Source organism: Phascolarctos cinereus, unplaced genomic scaffold (assembly GCF_003287225.1).
Source record: "Phascolarctos cinereus isolate Bilbo 61053 unplaced genomic scaffold, phaCin_HiC Scaffold_726;HRSCAF=1367, whole genome shotgun sequence".
In the NCBI taxonomy this organism is placed as follows: domain Eukaryota; kingdom Metazoa; phylum Chordata; class Mammalia; order Diprotodontia; family Phascolarctidae; genus Phascolarctos; species Phascolarctos cinereus.
This window is the reverse complement of record NW_027556098.1, coordinates 347263925-347279426: the sequence shown is the minus strand read 5'-3', so window position 1 is coordinate 347279426 and position 15502 is coordinate 347263925. Positions and strand designations below refer to the sequence as shown.

Genomic DNA, 15502 nt, shown 5'->3' with positions numbered 1-15502 from the left:
CAAACAAAGGATACAGAGGAGTCCTCAGAGAAGTTGGAGGAGGACTAGGAGAGGGTCCTGTCTCTGAAGTCAGTGGAAGAGAGAAGAACAAATACCCCAGAAGGCCTTGAGGGGAAGCCAACAATATGAGGGAGGTCACACACAATGAAGACTCAAAGAAGTCCAGGGGATCCCTTTATTAGGAAGCCATTAATGACATTGAAGAGAACGTTTCAATAGAATGGCGTAAGGTTTGTAATTCTCCTGGGTGGGGAACCCTATACCTCCCCCCTAACTGTGGAGTATTCTTTTTAATATCAAAGGAAGAGTCCAAGTATCTCCATATTGATTACAGGTAGTAGTTTAAGCAATCATTATGAATATTTATAAGCAGGAGCAACCTGGGGTGGCTACCAGACAGTTTTGCGGATCCCTGCTGAAGAAGCCCCAAATCCCCATGGTAATTACTGAAAATAGACAAAGGCAAGAGGAGCTAGAGAGTGCATCATCACTGTGAGTGTTTTTGATTTTTACTTAGTAAGGAGCTTGGGAGTTAAGCCAATGTTATGCCCAAACATAAATTTGTGTATTGATCATGACCTGGTCACCATCTTCTTGTTTTGGCTTTCATAAGTCATAGCATCTTAAGTTTTGACTAGTGTCTAAGTTGTGATTTAGTATCTAAGTTACAATTTTTAAGCAGGTCACATGTTTGGGCTTCCATTTTCACAAAATTTAAATTTTTATGGCTTTTCACTTATTACTGTATTTTAGGGCTTTTTCCCAATACAAACCCTTCAAATACAAAACATGGGGGAGAAAGCCAGACCGAAGGGGGTAGAAGAGAAAGTGTGGTATGAGGCACAAGAAACTTTTGGGGGGCAGGCAACTTTCCTTCCAATTTTAGGAGTGAAGGGATAGTTACTGGAGAGGGATAAAAACATCGTTGAAAGCCTTAGGACTGGGGAGACAACTATACTTTTAAGCCAATGGGAAGGAGCCACTGGAAAAGGAGACACTGAAGGTGTGTGAGAGATGGGATGATTATGGAGTTGGGTCCTAGAGGAGGGAAGGAGAAAAGGGGATGGGATCAGTGGCACAGGGAGAGGAATCAGCTTTAATGAGCAAAGAGGCCTCTCTTTCTGTGGCCAGAGGAAGAGTAGAGAGGGAGTGAGGATGAAGGAGGGGAAGGGTGAGACCTCACACTCAGGCTCACATTGGACTGTCCTGTCAGAACTCAACTTCCACATGGAACCTTAGAGCTGGAAGTAAGCTCAGAGACCACCTTGTTCAATCAGTAGCTAAAAGGAAATCTCTGAAATGTCTAAAACATCTGTGGCACATGGTCATCCAGCCCCCTGACTGAACACCTTCAGTAGAAGGAGGCCTTTGCCCCTTCTGAAGCAGCACATTCCAGCTGGGGCAGCTCTCCTGGGGCAGGAAGGCAAAATAGGCCTCCCAATCACCTCTAGCTGATGTTCCCAATCAGCCTCTGGGGCCAAAGGAAAGAAATTAGGTCCCTTCTCCAGGACACTCATTCTTCTGGTAGAAGTCAGAGATAGGGTCTCTAAGCAGTGAAAGGGTTGCCTGTCTGCACCCCCAAGCAGATCTTACAATGTCATCTGTTTCACAAACAGATTTAAAGGGGTTAAACCCATTTCCCCAACTAGATGGTGAGTTCCTCATGGGCAGGGCCTATATACATTGTTTGATTTCTCTCTGCTGCTCCTTCTCTGCCCCAAGGGCCTAGGACTGGTCTGGGCAGACCCATAGAAGATTCTCAATAGGGACATCTGACCTTGAAAGAAAACTCTGTTCTGAAACATTTTAGAATGGGCCCAGAGACAGGAAGGGCATACTTCTGGACTGTGGACCAGGTTTAGTCCATTATCCAACCTCAAGAGAATATGCCTCTGTCCATAGTTTCAGCTCAGAGGAAAATTAACCTCCTGAAAAGCTGCCTTCTGTAGAACAGAGTAGTTCAAATCTGAGGTTCCAGCTAGGAGAGATCTTATTCATCATTTACATCAAAGCTCTTATTTCACATTTGGAAACTGAGGCCAAAGCTGCAAAGGGACTTATTTATACTAACTCCCTGATAAGTGCTAGTGATGGGATTGGACCCTAATATCCCTACTCTAAGATCCTCTTTTTCTTTCATTTAAAAGGAGGATCTCTAGTTTCTCCTTTCAAAAATCTACCTTGCACGAGCTCCCTAAAACAAAGCTGTGGTGATGTCACTTCAACTGCTCAAGAAACTTCCATGACTCCCTATTATTGTAGAGCCTCCACAATCTGGTCACATCATAACTATCCAATGTCATGGTGCCTCCTAATACTCTGTCCATGCCCATGTCACTGATGAGGAAATTGAAGCACTGGGCTTCTGGGATTAGAGGAGATGGAAGGTTACTAGAAGAGGGGCAAGATGTTGACAGAGACTCTTTTGGCATTGAAGACCAATGGGGACCTTAGAGGTTGCTATCCAGGCCCCCTCCCCCCCCATTTACTGTGGAAAAGATTGAAGCCCAGTGACCTGTCTGTGGTTACTTAGCCATTAAGGGATAGAGACACAATTTGAAACCAGATGTTCTGATTTTCCAAGTCTGAGGCTGTTTCTTCTCTCCTGTATCATCCTGCTGCCCCAATCCCCTCCTTTTATAGGTGGTCAAACTAAGGCCCAGAGAATGCAATGGACCAATGTGACAGTTTAGTGGAAGGTTGATCCCAGGGCTGCTGGAGTCCAGGCTGCTCAGCTAAGAGCCAGAGAGAATTTCTCAATGGGGATGTAAGAACCAAATCCAGAATGGACTTCAGAAGAGAGTAGCATCTGTGGTATCAGGAGACCTGTCCTGGGTCTCAGGAGACCTGGAGTCTAGTCCTGTGTCTGTCATCACCTCAGTGGAACCTCCTGGACAATTCTCTTCCCCTCTCTGCTCTGTAGCCCTCTAATGATGGGGTTGGACTAGATGTGATCTAAGGTCCCATCATCATCTGAAAGGCTCTGAATCTATAAGGACACAGCTGGGAGGTGGTGGGAAGAGGGAGTCAGAGGACCCAACCTTCAGTCCTGGCTCTGTGACTTATAAGCTCTCTTCTATTTTCCTCTATGTAAAGCAAGGCAGCTGGGCTCAATTCTTTCTAAGCTCTCCTCTCCTCTGAAGTCCTGGGGAAGCTTGGTTTGGGGGGATGTTTAGAGGCTCGTTGTGGGAAGGAAGACTGCATCATCTATGCACAAAGCAGTGTGTCTGCCCAGGATTTCCTGAATCCTGATGCCCTCTATGCTCCTACCTCTAACCTGGGCCACGAGAATCAGTTTCCACAACAATGGAGTTTGGGGATCTGATTTCAGAGAGTCTCCCCACATCTCAGAAGACACTTCCTATAATGATTGTTGCTGTATTCCTGGTGGTCTTCAGTGGTTCCTCATTGGTGACTTGTTTCTTCTACAAAAAAAGACTACAGAGGTAAGAGGAGGGCCTTGCCCATAGGCCTTTAATCCTTCCATTACTCACTGGACCCTGTGATTATGCTGTGAGAGGGACCTGAGGATGCCTTGATTTGCCAGACTAGGGCTCCTCCTTTAGGTCTGAACATATGGTTTGGCCCTGGGCTGAGGGACCTGGCCTTGGCTGCAATGACAGAGAAATTCCTGAGTGGTCCCTGTGAAAGAAGGGTTGTGTCAAAGATGATTATCCACTGGGAGTTAGGAAGTTGGACTCTTAGGGAGAAACTTCTTAGCCATGTTCTCACCTCAGCCTGATCCTCCCCACATTCCCACCCAGGAACTGAATTCTGGGTCTAAGTGGAGAGATGTGGATTGCTAGGGCTGTCCTTTTCCAGGTACCCTGTTACTAGAACTCTTTCCTTCAATACTTGAATGTGGATCTGTTCCTAGGAACTGGCCCCAGTCACTCCCTTGATGTCCTAGCCTGCTTTCTCTTAGTACCTTGGTCATTACCCAGACACCCTGTCTCCATGCCAGATCCCTTCCCCACACCTATGTACCCATAGGCTGACTCAATGAATTAAGTAATTTTGACTTGAAGAAGTAATTTGAATCAATGATTTCTAGGAAGTGGTTGAACTTCTCATCTGAGTCTCACTGATCTACTTATTTTTTTTAAATAATATTTTATTTTTTCTGAATTACATGTAAAAACAATTTTTAACATTTATTCTTATAAATTTTGATTTCCAAATTCTCTCCCTCCCTCTCCTCTTCCCTTGGTTAGACAGTAAGCAATTTAACATAGGATATGCATGTATAATCATGCAAAATGAATTTCCATATTTGTCATGTTGTGAAAGAAAACATAGACCCTCCACTACCCTAAAGAAAAACACCATGAGAAAAATAAAGAAAATTGAAAGAAAAAGTATGCTTTGATCTGCATTCAGACTCCATCAGTTTTATCTCTGGATATGGTTAGCATTTTCCATCACGAGTCTTTTGGAATTGTCTTGGATCATTGTATGGCTAAGAAGAGCTAAGTCTTTCACTTACTTACCTGCTTACTGAAGCAGCCTGGACCCAGGTGCCAGCTCCTCTCCCCAGGCTCCTGGCAGTCTCGTTCCCTGTCCCTGCCTCCAACTCCTCTATCCTGAATGAAGCTGCCTCTTCCCGTGCTCATGCCCCTGGTAAACTGAGGCCCTGAGACTGAGGGGTCATGACTGGTGTTTCCCCCAAGAGTCATATCCTGAAGGCAGCAGGAACCTACTTGGAACCCAGGTATGGCCCCCAGGTCCCCCTAATTTGTCACCCATTGCCAGAGCCTACGCCCCTTCAATTGTCAGGCATTCTACCCCACCCTCTGCTAGGAAGATTTTTATTTGTCCAGTTGATTTGGTTTTTCAATTCAATTCAAATTTGTTTTAGAAAATAACTTTTTCAATTTTAAAATCTATTTCCTTAACATTTTATTAGTTTATATCACTTATTTTTATCTTCTCTCTAATTTGGTTCTTATGGACCCTTTCCCATTTTTATTTTCACACATCTTGGCTGTGTGACCCTGGGCTAGTCACCTACCTTCCAGTGTTTTTCTAAGAATAGGGGTACCAGAAAAGGCATAGACCAGCATTGCTAACAGAAGTTTCTTAATCCAGAATTCTCTAGACTAATGAAATCCTGAGTCCTACCTTGAAGGAAATCAGTTATATTTACTTGTAAAATTTTCCATGATTTAAAAGATAATTTATATTAAACAGTTGTTTTTTTATTTACAAAGGTATTTCATTTACCTTATTAATAACCCTTATAAAACAATGGATTTTGTTTCATTGACAGCAGAGGTGTCAGCAGGGTTTCTGGCCAAAACAGGATGAATTGCTTTGGTGTGTTTTAATACCATCCTTTTTTTTTTTCTCCCCTGAGTTTTGTCTGTTTAATCAGGCCAAAGGCCCAAATATAGAACTTTTGTATCTTATGTTTGTTACTGGTTGGAAGAAATAACAAGTGGTATGGGATACCAATAGTGAACAATAACTGCTTTTGATCAATGTTCAGCCCTATTATCACCCTGGGGAACCACTAGTCATGAGCCTTATTAAGCCAGACCTCACAGATTTCCTCAGAGTTCCCTCTGGGTTTGAGGCAGAGTCAGAGAGAAAAATTTCTTTGGGAATCATCCTTCTCACCCCATGTGTTCAGGTCCCTATGAGCCCTGGACACAGTTCTTTGGTGGGCACCCCTGGGCCATAATAACAATGTCTCTCATTTCTACAGGGTATTAAAGCGTAAAGAATTCCACTCCCAACTTCACTCTCTAACAGCCTTGTAAGATACAAAAAGGAAGTACTATTATGACCATTGTACAGATGAAGAAAATAAAGGTTAAGGAAAATTCAATAATTTAGTTTGCAGGCCTTGCTGGCTTCCAGAAAGGGGTCAGACTGTCCAGCTCTACACACCTACTGTAGCCAAGACCTGAAATTCACCACAGAGCAAATAATGATTAAGAAAGCCAGTGATAAAGTGGTATAAGTAACTTGTTCCATCTCAAAATTGCACAAAAAGCCAAAATCCAAAGGGCAGTAACATAGAGGGACATCATTAAAGCCAGCGCCTACACAGGTAGACATCAACAGTTACGGAACAGAAACCTGTGTGTTAACTGCGAAGCCTCTGTGTTTGGAGGTCACAAGGATAGAGGGCCCCCTGAGAAAAGCCCAGGGTGGTCAGAAGGGCCCAGGGGGAAGACTCTGGATTCCTTGGGTAATGGCTATGACCAGGGCAGCAGGAAAGTGCTCCTTACTGGACATCACAGGCCCCAAGGGGACAGCCCTCTGTCCTGAGATGCCGAGACAGTCATGAAGATACAGCACTGAACTTCAAAGTTTCCGGAGTGGAATGCAGTCCAGTAATCTAGAGGACCAACAATAAAATTGGATCATTATCTACCAGAGTTACCTCATTCCCCAAACCCCCAGCATTGGTTAGGAAAAGGGCATACAACAAGGACTTGATTGGCCCCAGGGTGGGACAAGGCTCAATCCTGACTCAGCCGCTGGTGGGTTCCGAATATGTTAATGTGGCTTCCTGTTCAGTTAAGGGTAGAAGTCTCCAAACTATGCGTTAGCACTGCCTGTCCAGCTTAACAGAAATTTTCATGGAGACAACATCAGAGGGGATCAGGGTGGGGATATCTGGGGAAGTTAGCTTGCTGCATCTCTTTGCTATGTTAACGCTAAGTAAACCTACTTTGGGTAATTATTCAACAGCTTTCAAGTGTTACATTTTATTCCAACATCAAATCTAAAACTAACAGGGTGCTTGTTTCTGGACCCCCTTTATCATTGATATGGTCAATAATTGAAATGAAATGGCATGGCTCCATGGCCCATATCATGGTTTAGCTGTAGGAAGGCCAGTGTGAATACAGAGGGTGAGGTAATCAGAGCATTGCAAGACCTGGCACTATGGAACTGAAGGCAAGGACCCATTCTAGCCCTTTATGGGGATTCCTCTAAATGGAACAGGGGAGAAGCACTCACTCACACAAAGCTATTAGCTCCATGGTGCTGGAGGTGACTGCCAGAGAGAGAAGAGAAAACACCATGTTCTAGAATTCTCTTGTCATTGTTGGCCATCCTGAAGAAGTGGACTGCCAACATAGTATCGTTGTTTGTCCTTCATTCTTGAAAGACTATGACATCAGGGAGGTGATGCTATGACATGCAGATGAATTGGATTTAAGTGAGGGAGGGCTGTGTGAAGTCACCAGCCTCACCTTCTCCTCTGGAGACATCTGAGTCCAGTGGCAAGATATAGATCACGACAACTAGAGATGGCTCTGGATGCAGTGGGAGACCTTGGCCTTTTAAAGCTAAGATCTTTCCCAGGTCTCAGTCCGACAGAGGCAAAACCTATTTAGTGATTAAATGCCAGCATAATAAGATTGAAAGTGAACTGTCCTAGTGACAGTGTTGGGATCTGGGCCCCAGAAAGGAAAAACCCCGGGACTTTCCCGCATGGCCAAATTCTCTGGAGTTCTTCTGAGGTTATAATCCCATCAACTGGCCTTTCATTGTGGCTACACCCAATCTCCCCTCCATTGTCTTACCTCCCTATGGCCCCTGGCCATTTCCCACACTTAATCCTAGCTAGGCTCCATTGTCCAGGTCCCAGGAGTTCTGTTCACTCCATCTTACTGGCCACTCCCATCCAGATCTCCTTAGATCCCTCCCACAGTCTTTCTGTATATAAGGTCCATCTTGTCTCCATTAAGATGCTTAGATTCTTATAATCTAGCCAATAGCTCACTAATGTTCTGACTCCTTCAGAGTCTGCTCAATATGATGGATGTTCTAATAAACCTTGTCTTTGGCTGAAAGAAGGCTTGGGTCAAATTGCTTTGGATAGGACCCACGTGTTGTGATTTTGGGGTCCCAGGACCCCTGAAACTCTAAACCATATCACTAGCATATTCAGCAACTAGAGGCAGAGCTCGTCTTTTAAGTACCTCCTAACGAAGACCCAGGGACAACTAAAAGAGCTGGTGGCAGCGCAACTGAAGGAATCTCTTCTACTAGGGGTGGAAACCAACAGAGTTCTGCTAGGAACTTGCATGGTCTCTGATCCAGAGGTGTGAGGGGTGGCCTAATCTGCAAGCAAAACCACTGAGGCAGAGCTCTGATCCAATGGCACTTTATTAGAGGGTCCATGGTACCCTCTAATGAAGTGGACTCCAGATTTTCCTCATAATCTGAGAGTCACCTAGTCCTCAAGACCTTATTTTATACAGTTTGATACCCAAACATGGTAAAAGACAAAATATCATTGGTTGATAGACATTGCTTTTGAAAGGCAAAATGACATTTCAGCAGCAGTATCGCAGGTTAGGCATCTCCGTTGACTAAGTGGTCATGATGAGGTCTAGAGGTTAGGGGTCCTGGAATCCCCAAAATCATAGGACACACGGGTCCTGCCCAAAAAAATTCGAACCAAGCCTCCTTTCAGCCAAAAACAAGGTTTATTGAAGATCTGCCATATTAGCTAGACTCTTAAGGAATCTGAGCATTTATGGGATATTGGCTAGTTTATAAAAATCTATGCATCTTAATGGAGACAAGATAGACCTTATATACAGAAAGACTGGGAGGGATCCAGGAGTGGTCAAGCAGCCTATGAGGTAATAGAATTCCAGGGAAATGGAGCCTAGGTGGGACCAAGGGTAGGAAGGGCCATAGGGAGGCAAGACAATGGAGGTCCAGGCTAAGTAATTGGCGATTGAGTGTAGCCAAAACAATGGAATCATAGCCTCAGGAGAACGCCAGAGATCTCCTTGATCAAGTGGGAGAATTCAAGGACAATCCAAAGGTTTTCTAGGGCCCATAGACAAATGGAGCCCAAATTGGACAAAGGTCTCACTTTGGGCCCATATGATGGTCACTTCCTCATGTTGGACAAGAGAGTGGTCCAGAGGCACAAAAAAAATTGGGAGACTTTCCAAAGAAGCGAAGCATCCCACCAATGCTGAGTTTGGACATGGAATTTGAGCAAAAGAGGATAGAGCATTCTTGTGGTTGTGCAGGTGAGCCTCATATTTTGGCAAACAAGTAGTGAACATCACATTAAAGTTTGAGGCCCATTATAAAGGCCTACTATGAGAACCTATCTTATCTAATTATCCCTATATGATTTAGGTAAAATATCAAACTGACTAATACCAATTGGAACACAGTAAGGGTCCAAATGAATTGTTTCTCACAAATGCAGGCTCTGCTCTGTCCTGCAGAAATAAGTCTTGAGGCAGGAGAATGAGAGCAGAAGGGAGGAAGAGACTGGGGAGTGCCCCCTTGCGGTTTAAACAAATGCTGGAGACTCAGTAGGAGAATTTCTTCCCCTGAGGGAGCAGGATGAATGGTGGATGACCCTTCGCTACCAAGGCCTGAGGATGTCATAGAAGTTCCAACAGAAATCTGATGAGTCCCTGGAGCCTTGGGCCTGAGAAAGTGATCCTAATGGAGCCAAAGCTGAGACATCTGATGAAGTTCCCCAGGGGAGCTCTCCAAGGATGTTCTGTTACAGAGTCAGTTGAACCAATGACAGTCTCCTGATGGGGATCACCCTTTGTCCCTTCAGGTGGCCAAATTGAGGAGTTATTGACTCTGTCCCCAGAAAGCTGAATTCTCACTGCAGCCTACTCCCAGATGGGGATCTGCAAGGGAGAGGGTGAAGTTGGTAAAGGAAATGGGTTTGCTAGATTGGGTCTATGCTCCCCCGTGGTCTGCCACAGCCTATGCCCAGTCTGGGGGGCAAGGGAGCTGGCAATGAGATTCTGCCTGCTGGGTGGAGTCCATCAGAATGGCAGCAGACTTTAGCTAGAGGTCTCTCCCCAACACACTACTTACTATACATGTGCAGCCTGATTATAAAATTTTGTGAAATCTGAACAAGAGGTTGGGACAGCTGTGGTTTGGGAGGGAAGAAAAAACAAACCTGTTGTGCTTTCAAGAGGTTCTCTGAGAATGGAGAGAGAAGTCACAGAACCTGCTGAGTGGGTCCCCCTTCTTCCGGGGGGAGCTTTGACTGTGGCTCCTGAAGCATGGGGTTGATAAGAAAGCGTTGATGTCCAGCCTATGGGAGTGCCAGTAAAGCTAGACATTGGAGCAGTAGAGGCCCTTCATCCCCACTCAATCCCAATGCATCCTCTAAAGCCCCTGCCCTATTTGATCATTCAGGAGAGGTTGTAGCGGGAAGATCAAGGAGGAAAGGAACAGCCTGGCCTCTTGGAGACCTTTAGAAACCTCGGTGAAGTATATTGTGAGAGGGCCAGAAGGAAACCCTTAGAGTAGCCTGAACTATGCCATGGAGTTAGCACCAAATAATATTGGGTCCCCAGGGGGGATGAAGGATATTTCTTCTCTAGTGATGGAGATGAAAGAAGCTAGAGTACTTTGTCATACTAGCTCTCCTTGCAAAAGCCCTGTGCTACTTATGAGGAAGACAGATGAGATCTAACAGCTTCCTGTGAACTACAAGGGACTGAACAAAGTTGACCATAATTAATGTTGTTTCTGATAGGTAACTCTATCCCAGCATGAGAAGTAGGGGGAAAACAGACCTCCCCAGTGTTTCTCTATTTCTGTACCTGGGACTAGACCGGAGCAGTTTGATTAACCTAGTAAGGAATTAAGTAAAACTTTCACTGCCTTTCTGCAGGGCTACTGGAATTCTCCTTCACACTGTTAGTCAATTAATAAACATTTATTAATCTCCTACTATGTGCCAGAGGGCAGCTAGAGTGCCCTGCCTGAAGTCAGGAAGTCTCATCCTCCTGAGTTCAAATCTGACCTCAGATACTTCTTAGCTGTGTGACCCTGGGTTGTCACTTAACTGTTGGTTTCCTCAATTTCCTCAACTGTAAAATGAACTGGAGAAGGCAATGGCAAACCACTCCAGAATCTTTGCCAAGAAAACCTTAAATGGGGTCATGAAGAAGTGGACATGATCAAAATGTCTGAACAGCCACATGTTCCAGGCGCTGCACTAAACTGGGGATACAAAGAAAGGCAAAAGCCAGTCCCTGTCCTCAAGAAGCTTACAGTCTATTGAGTAAGACTGCAAGCAAAGTAATATGCACAAAGAAGCTATATATAGGATAAATAGGAAGTAATCACCAGAGGGAATGCTCCAGAATAGAGGGATCAGAAAGGACTTCCTGTAGAAGATGGGATTTTTGTTTGGACTTGCACATATCAGAGAAGCCAAGAGGAGAGAGGAGGAGGGAGACCATTCCAGGCCTGGAAGCCAGAGAAAAGGCTCTGACCAGAGAGAGTCCTCTTGTGGTAGGAGCAGCTCAGAGGCCAGGGTCACTGGATGGAAGCCCTGGGGGGATTTAAGGTAGAAGAAGACTGAAAAGTTGAATGGGTTGAATGGCTAGGTTATGCGAGGTTCTGAAGGAAAACAGAACTTTGTATTTGATCTTGGAGGTGATAGGGAGCCGCTGTTTAACTGAATCCTAATTTTAAAAGCTTTTCTAGAGAGCCCTCTGCTGGCAAAAAAGCTGACCTGCATGAGCAGTGAGCAAAAACAAGAGCTGCTGGTTTTTTTCTGAGACTTAACAGCTGACAGAGCTTCACAGCCACTCTCTCTAGTAAGCCTCCCAACTACCTGAGGGGGAGGCACACAGGTTATTCTGACAGCCTGAGAGATGAAGGACTAGGCTCAGAGAGTGAAGACTCTTGTCCTGGGTCACACAGCTTCTAAGTGGGGTAAGGAGAGAAGGACCGATTTCAGGTCTTCTGACTTCAAACCAGTCTCCTTTCCAAAGGAACAACCTCCTTCATGTAAATACCCACTCTGGGCTCACTCCTCCAACTTTCCCTTTGTCTGGCTGGCTGGGTCATAAGTTTAGAGAATCCTAGGATCATGGACAAAGGGCTGGAAAAGACCTTAAAGCTCCCTTTATTTTACTGATGAGGAAACTGAGGCAAAGAAAAGTGTCTTGTCCTAGGTCACACAGTAGTAAGTATGAGAGGCAGAATTTGAACTCAGTTCTTCCCGACTATATGCCCAACACTCTATCCACTACACCATCTTTCCTGAGTGTCTGAAGGGCAGTTGACTTCTGTTCCTCTCTGAATTCTTAAGGGTAACCTTTAGCATTGGGGTTTATAGAAGTGCAGCTCAACAAACCCCCATCAAATGTTTCTCATTATAAAGTGGCCAGGACAGTGATATTGTTTTTCTTTTGGTTTTGTTTTGTTTTGTTTTTTTAGGCAATTGGGGTTAAGTGACTTGCCCAGGGTCACACAACTAGTAAGTGTCAAGTGTTTGGTCTGAGGCCAGATTCGAACTCAGGTCCTCCTGACTTCAGGGCTGGTGCTCTATCCACTACGCCACCTAGCTGCCCCAGTGATATTGTTTTTTAAACAGCATTTATTGAAATAGTTTGGTAGGAATAGTTGTTACAAAATCATTTTCTCCCCAAATTTGGGGGTGTGGGATGGAGGGAGGGGATTCCTTTGTACATCCAAAGTCTCTGCTGAAAATGGGCTTGACCTGTAGGCACAATAGTGCTGAAGGACATGTGCAGCCTGGACCTCTGAAGGATCTGAAAATGATTTATCAGGTGACCAGCTTGAAGTGTGAGGACTGTCTAAGGAGGGGGAGATAAGGTTGCAGAAGCATAAATGGGGCCACAGTTCCTATGTCTCTTAGTGTGTGACTACCCATCCAGGGCTGTGCTGAAACTGGCTCATATGAGCTCATGAAAGAGCAGCTGGTCAACATTTTCAGCATGAACATTTACATCTCAAAAATAGGCAAATGGAACAAATCAGGGCTTGATTTATTGCTTTGTTGATTGTCTAGTCTCAGGAGATTGATGGGAAATAGTAATAGTGCACATTCAACTTAAAAGTGTATCCTGCATATACTTTTTTTTCCTGGAGAGTCAGTTGTTAAACATGTACCAATGCACCCCTCATCATTACAATTGCTTTCTTTCTAGGCTAAAGGGGGCAGAAGGAATCATGCTCAGACTGTCACCCTGGTCTTCACTGCCAACATCCCTGACTTGTCTTTGGTACCTGCCTGGTTATTTCAGGTTTGCTGTGAACTAGAAAATAAAGTGAAAGCTTGAGTCTTCTTTTGTATTTGGTGTTCCTTCTTCCCATGCTTAATAGCTAACCCAGCTTTTGGAGGGTAACTTTGGTTCCCTCCCATTGTGGCCCTTTCATCTGACCACCTACTGACATTTCAACTTAGCCACAGACTAGAGAAATACCCGCTTAGTACATAATGTCAGTTAGTCAGCCAGTTAGCATTTATTATGCACCTACTATGTGCTAGGCACTTGGGTGAGTGCTAAGGATACAAAGAAAGGCAAAAGGCAGCCCCTGCCTTCCTCAAGCTCAAAATCTAGTGAGGAAGACAACATATGAACAACTATATACAAACAAGCTACAGAGAGGACAGATGGGAAATAATAACCAAAGACAGGCACTACAGTGAAGAAAGTGGGTTTTTAATGGGACCTTGAAGAAGGGAAGCCAGGAGGCTGAGATGAAGCAGATAGGCATTCCTGGCATGGGGGACAGCTGGGACAAGTGCCCAGAGTCTGGAGATAGAGGGTCTTGTGGGAGAAACGAGGCCAGTGTCACTGGGTTAGAGGATGTATGAGGTTTAAGGCGTAAGACTGGAAAGTTGTGTGTGTGTGGGTAGATTACTAAGAGCTTTGAACCTCAAACCATTTTATATTTTTATATTTCATTTTGGAGATAATAGGGAGCCACTGGAATTTGGTGAAGAGAGGGGTGACATGATCACACTTGTGCTTTAGGAAAATCACTTAGCTGAGTCAAAGTTTGAACTGGAATGCAGAAACACTGATGGCAGGTAGACCAAGCAGACCTGAGCCATAGTCTAGGCATGAGGTGATAAAGGCCTGCCCCAGGATGGAGGCAATGTCAGAAGAGAGCAGGGGTAATAGGGAAGAGATGTAATGAAAGGTAAAATCCATGGCCTTGGAAATAGTTTGGATTCAGGAGGGTAAGAAAGAGTGAAGAGCTGAGGATGACACTTAGGGTGTCAGCCTGGGACACTGACAGGTTGGTGGGGTGGGGGTGGGGTTCTCAGCAGTAATGAGGAAGTTAGAAGGAATGGAAGATTTCAGGGGACAGCCTGAATAATGAATTCAGTTTTGGACAGTTGAGTTTGAGATGTCTATGGACCTCTGCTGCTAGGTGTTCAATAGGTAGTCAGAGATGTCAGATTGGAGGTCAGGACAAAGGTTGGGGCTGGATAAGCAGATTTGAGGATCATCAGGATAGACATGATTTTGTTCAAGAAGGCTCAAATAAAAGGAAAAAAGTGAAAGAAAGAAAGTGAAAAATAGCATGCTTCAGTCTGTATTTAAACAATATCAGTTCTTTCTTGGGAGGTAGATAGTATGCTTCATCATTAATCCTTTGGGATTGTCTTGGATCATTGTATTGCTGAGAATAGCTAAGTCATTCACAGTTCTTCATCATACAATACTGCTGTTACTGCACAGAATGTTCTCCTGGTTCTGTTCATTTCACTTTGCATCAGTTCATATTAAGCGAAATGATCATTAATAACCAATGATTTGGGGAGATTCAGATTTCCCCCTTTTTCTTTTATTCTCATTTCAAAACCTCAGTCTCTGAAGGTTGAGCTAAACTTTTCCTCTATCAGAACCCACCCAGGTGGGGAAGCCATTGTGCTCTTTTCAGATTATGGTGGGGATAAATTCTTTGAATAGATTGCCCAAGGCTGAGGGTAATTTAGAAGTAAATAACATAATTAAAGTTAATTTGAATAAGTTTAGCCCCTCATTGTTATATTCATTCTCTTATTAATTGTTAACCAATCAGAGTTGATTGCCACCCTTGGGAACATCCCTCTTCAATGAGCATATAAGCTATGAGCCTGGTTGCCATGATCATCTTTGGTGTAAGAGAGATGATCAAATTACCATCTTTTTAATTAAAATGTTGGCATTATTAATAAAATGATTAAATTACTCATTAACTTACTAAATTACTCAGAAATTACGTCTGTCAAACTTTTTAATTGCCACAATGTAAGACTTTCCAGTTTTTTAAAATCATCCTGCTTGTCATTTGTTACAGCACAATGATATACCATAGCTTGTTCAGCCATTCCCCGATTGAAATGCATCCCTTTGATTCCCAAATCTTAGCCACCACAGAGTTGCTATAATTTTTTGTATAAATAGGTCCTTTTCCCTTTTTTGTGTCTTTGGGATATAGACCTAGCAGTGGTATTGCTGGGTCAAAAGGTATGCACAGTTTTAAAGCCCTTTGGGCATAGTTCCAAATTGCTCTCCAGAATGGTTGGATCACTTCACAACTCTACCAACAGTGCATTAGTGTCTCAGTTTTCCCACATCCCCTACAACATCCAACATTTTCCTTTTTTGTCATATTAGCTGGTCTGATAGGTATGAGGTGGTATCTCAGATTTGTTTTAATTTGCATTTATCTAATCAACAGTGATTTAGAGCATTTTTATATGATTATAGATAGC

The 15502-nt window shown here is 44.0% G+C and overlaps 1 protein-coding gene across 17 annotated transcripts in view; it reads left to right on the top strand.

Annotated features, from left to right (window-relative positions):
• Positions 1 to 15502, top strand: part of LOC110195228 (butyrophilin-like protein 2) — a 55031-nt gene that overhangs the window by 37956 nt on the left and 1573 nt on the right. For 14 of the 17 annotated variants that reach the window (XM_020967874.2, XM_020967868.2, XM_020967872.2 and 11 more), the window contains 2 exons: positions 3332 to 3446; positions 12939 to 13075. In XM_020967874.2, the coding sequence (XP_020823533.1) occupies positions 3332 to 3446; positions 12939 to 13050 (227 nt within the window). In that variant the 3' untranslated portion in view covers positions 13051 to 13075. Of the gene's footprint in view, positions 1 to 2643; positions 3447 to 5707; positions 6700 to 12938; positions 13076 to 15502 lie in introns of those variants that run through there. The other 3 variants (XM_020967876.2, XM_078156983.1, XM_020967877.2) reach the window with 3 other exon arrangements.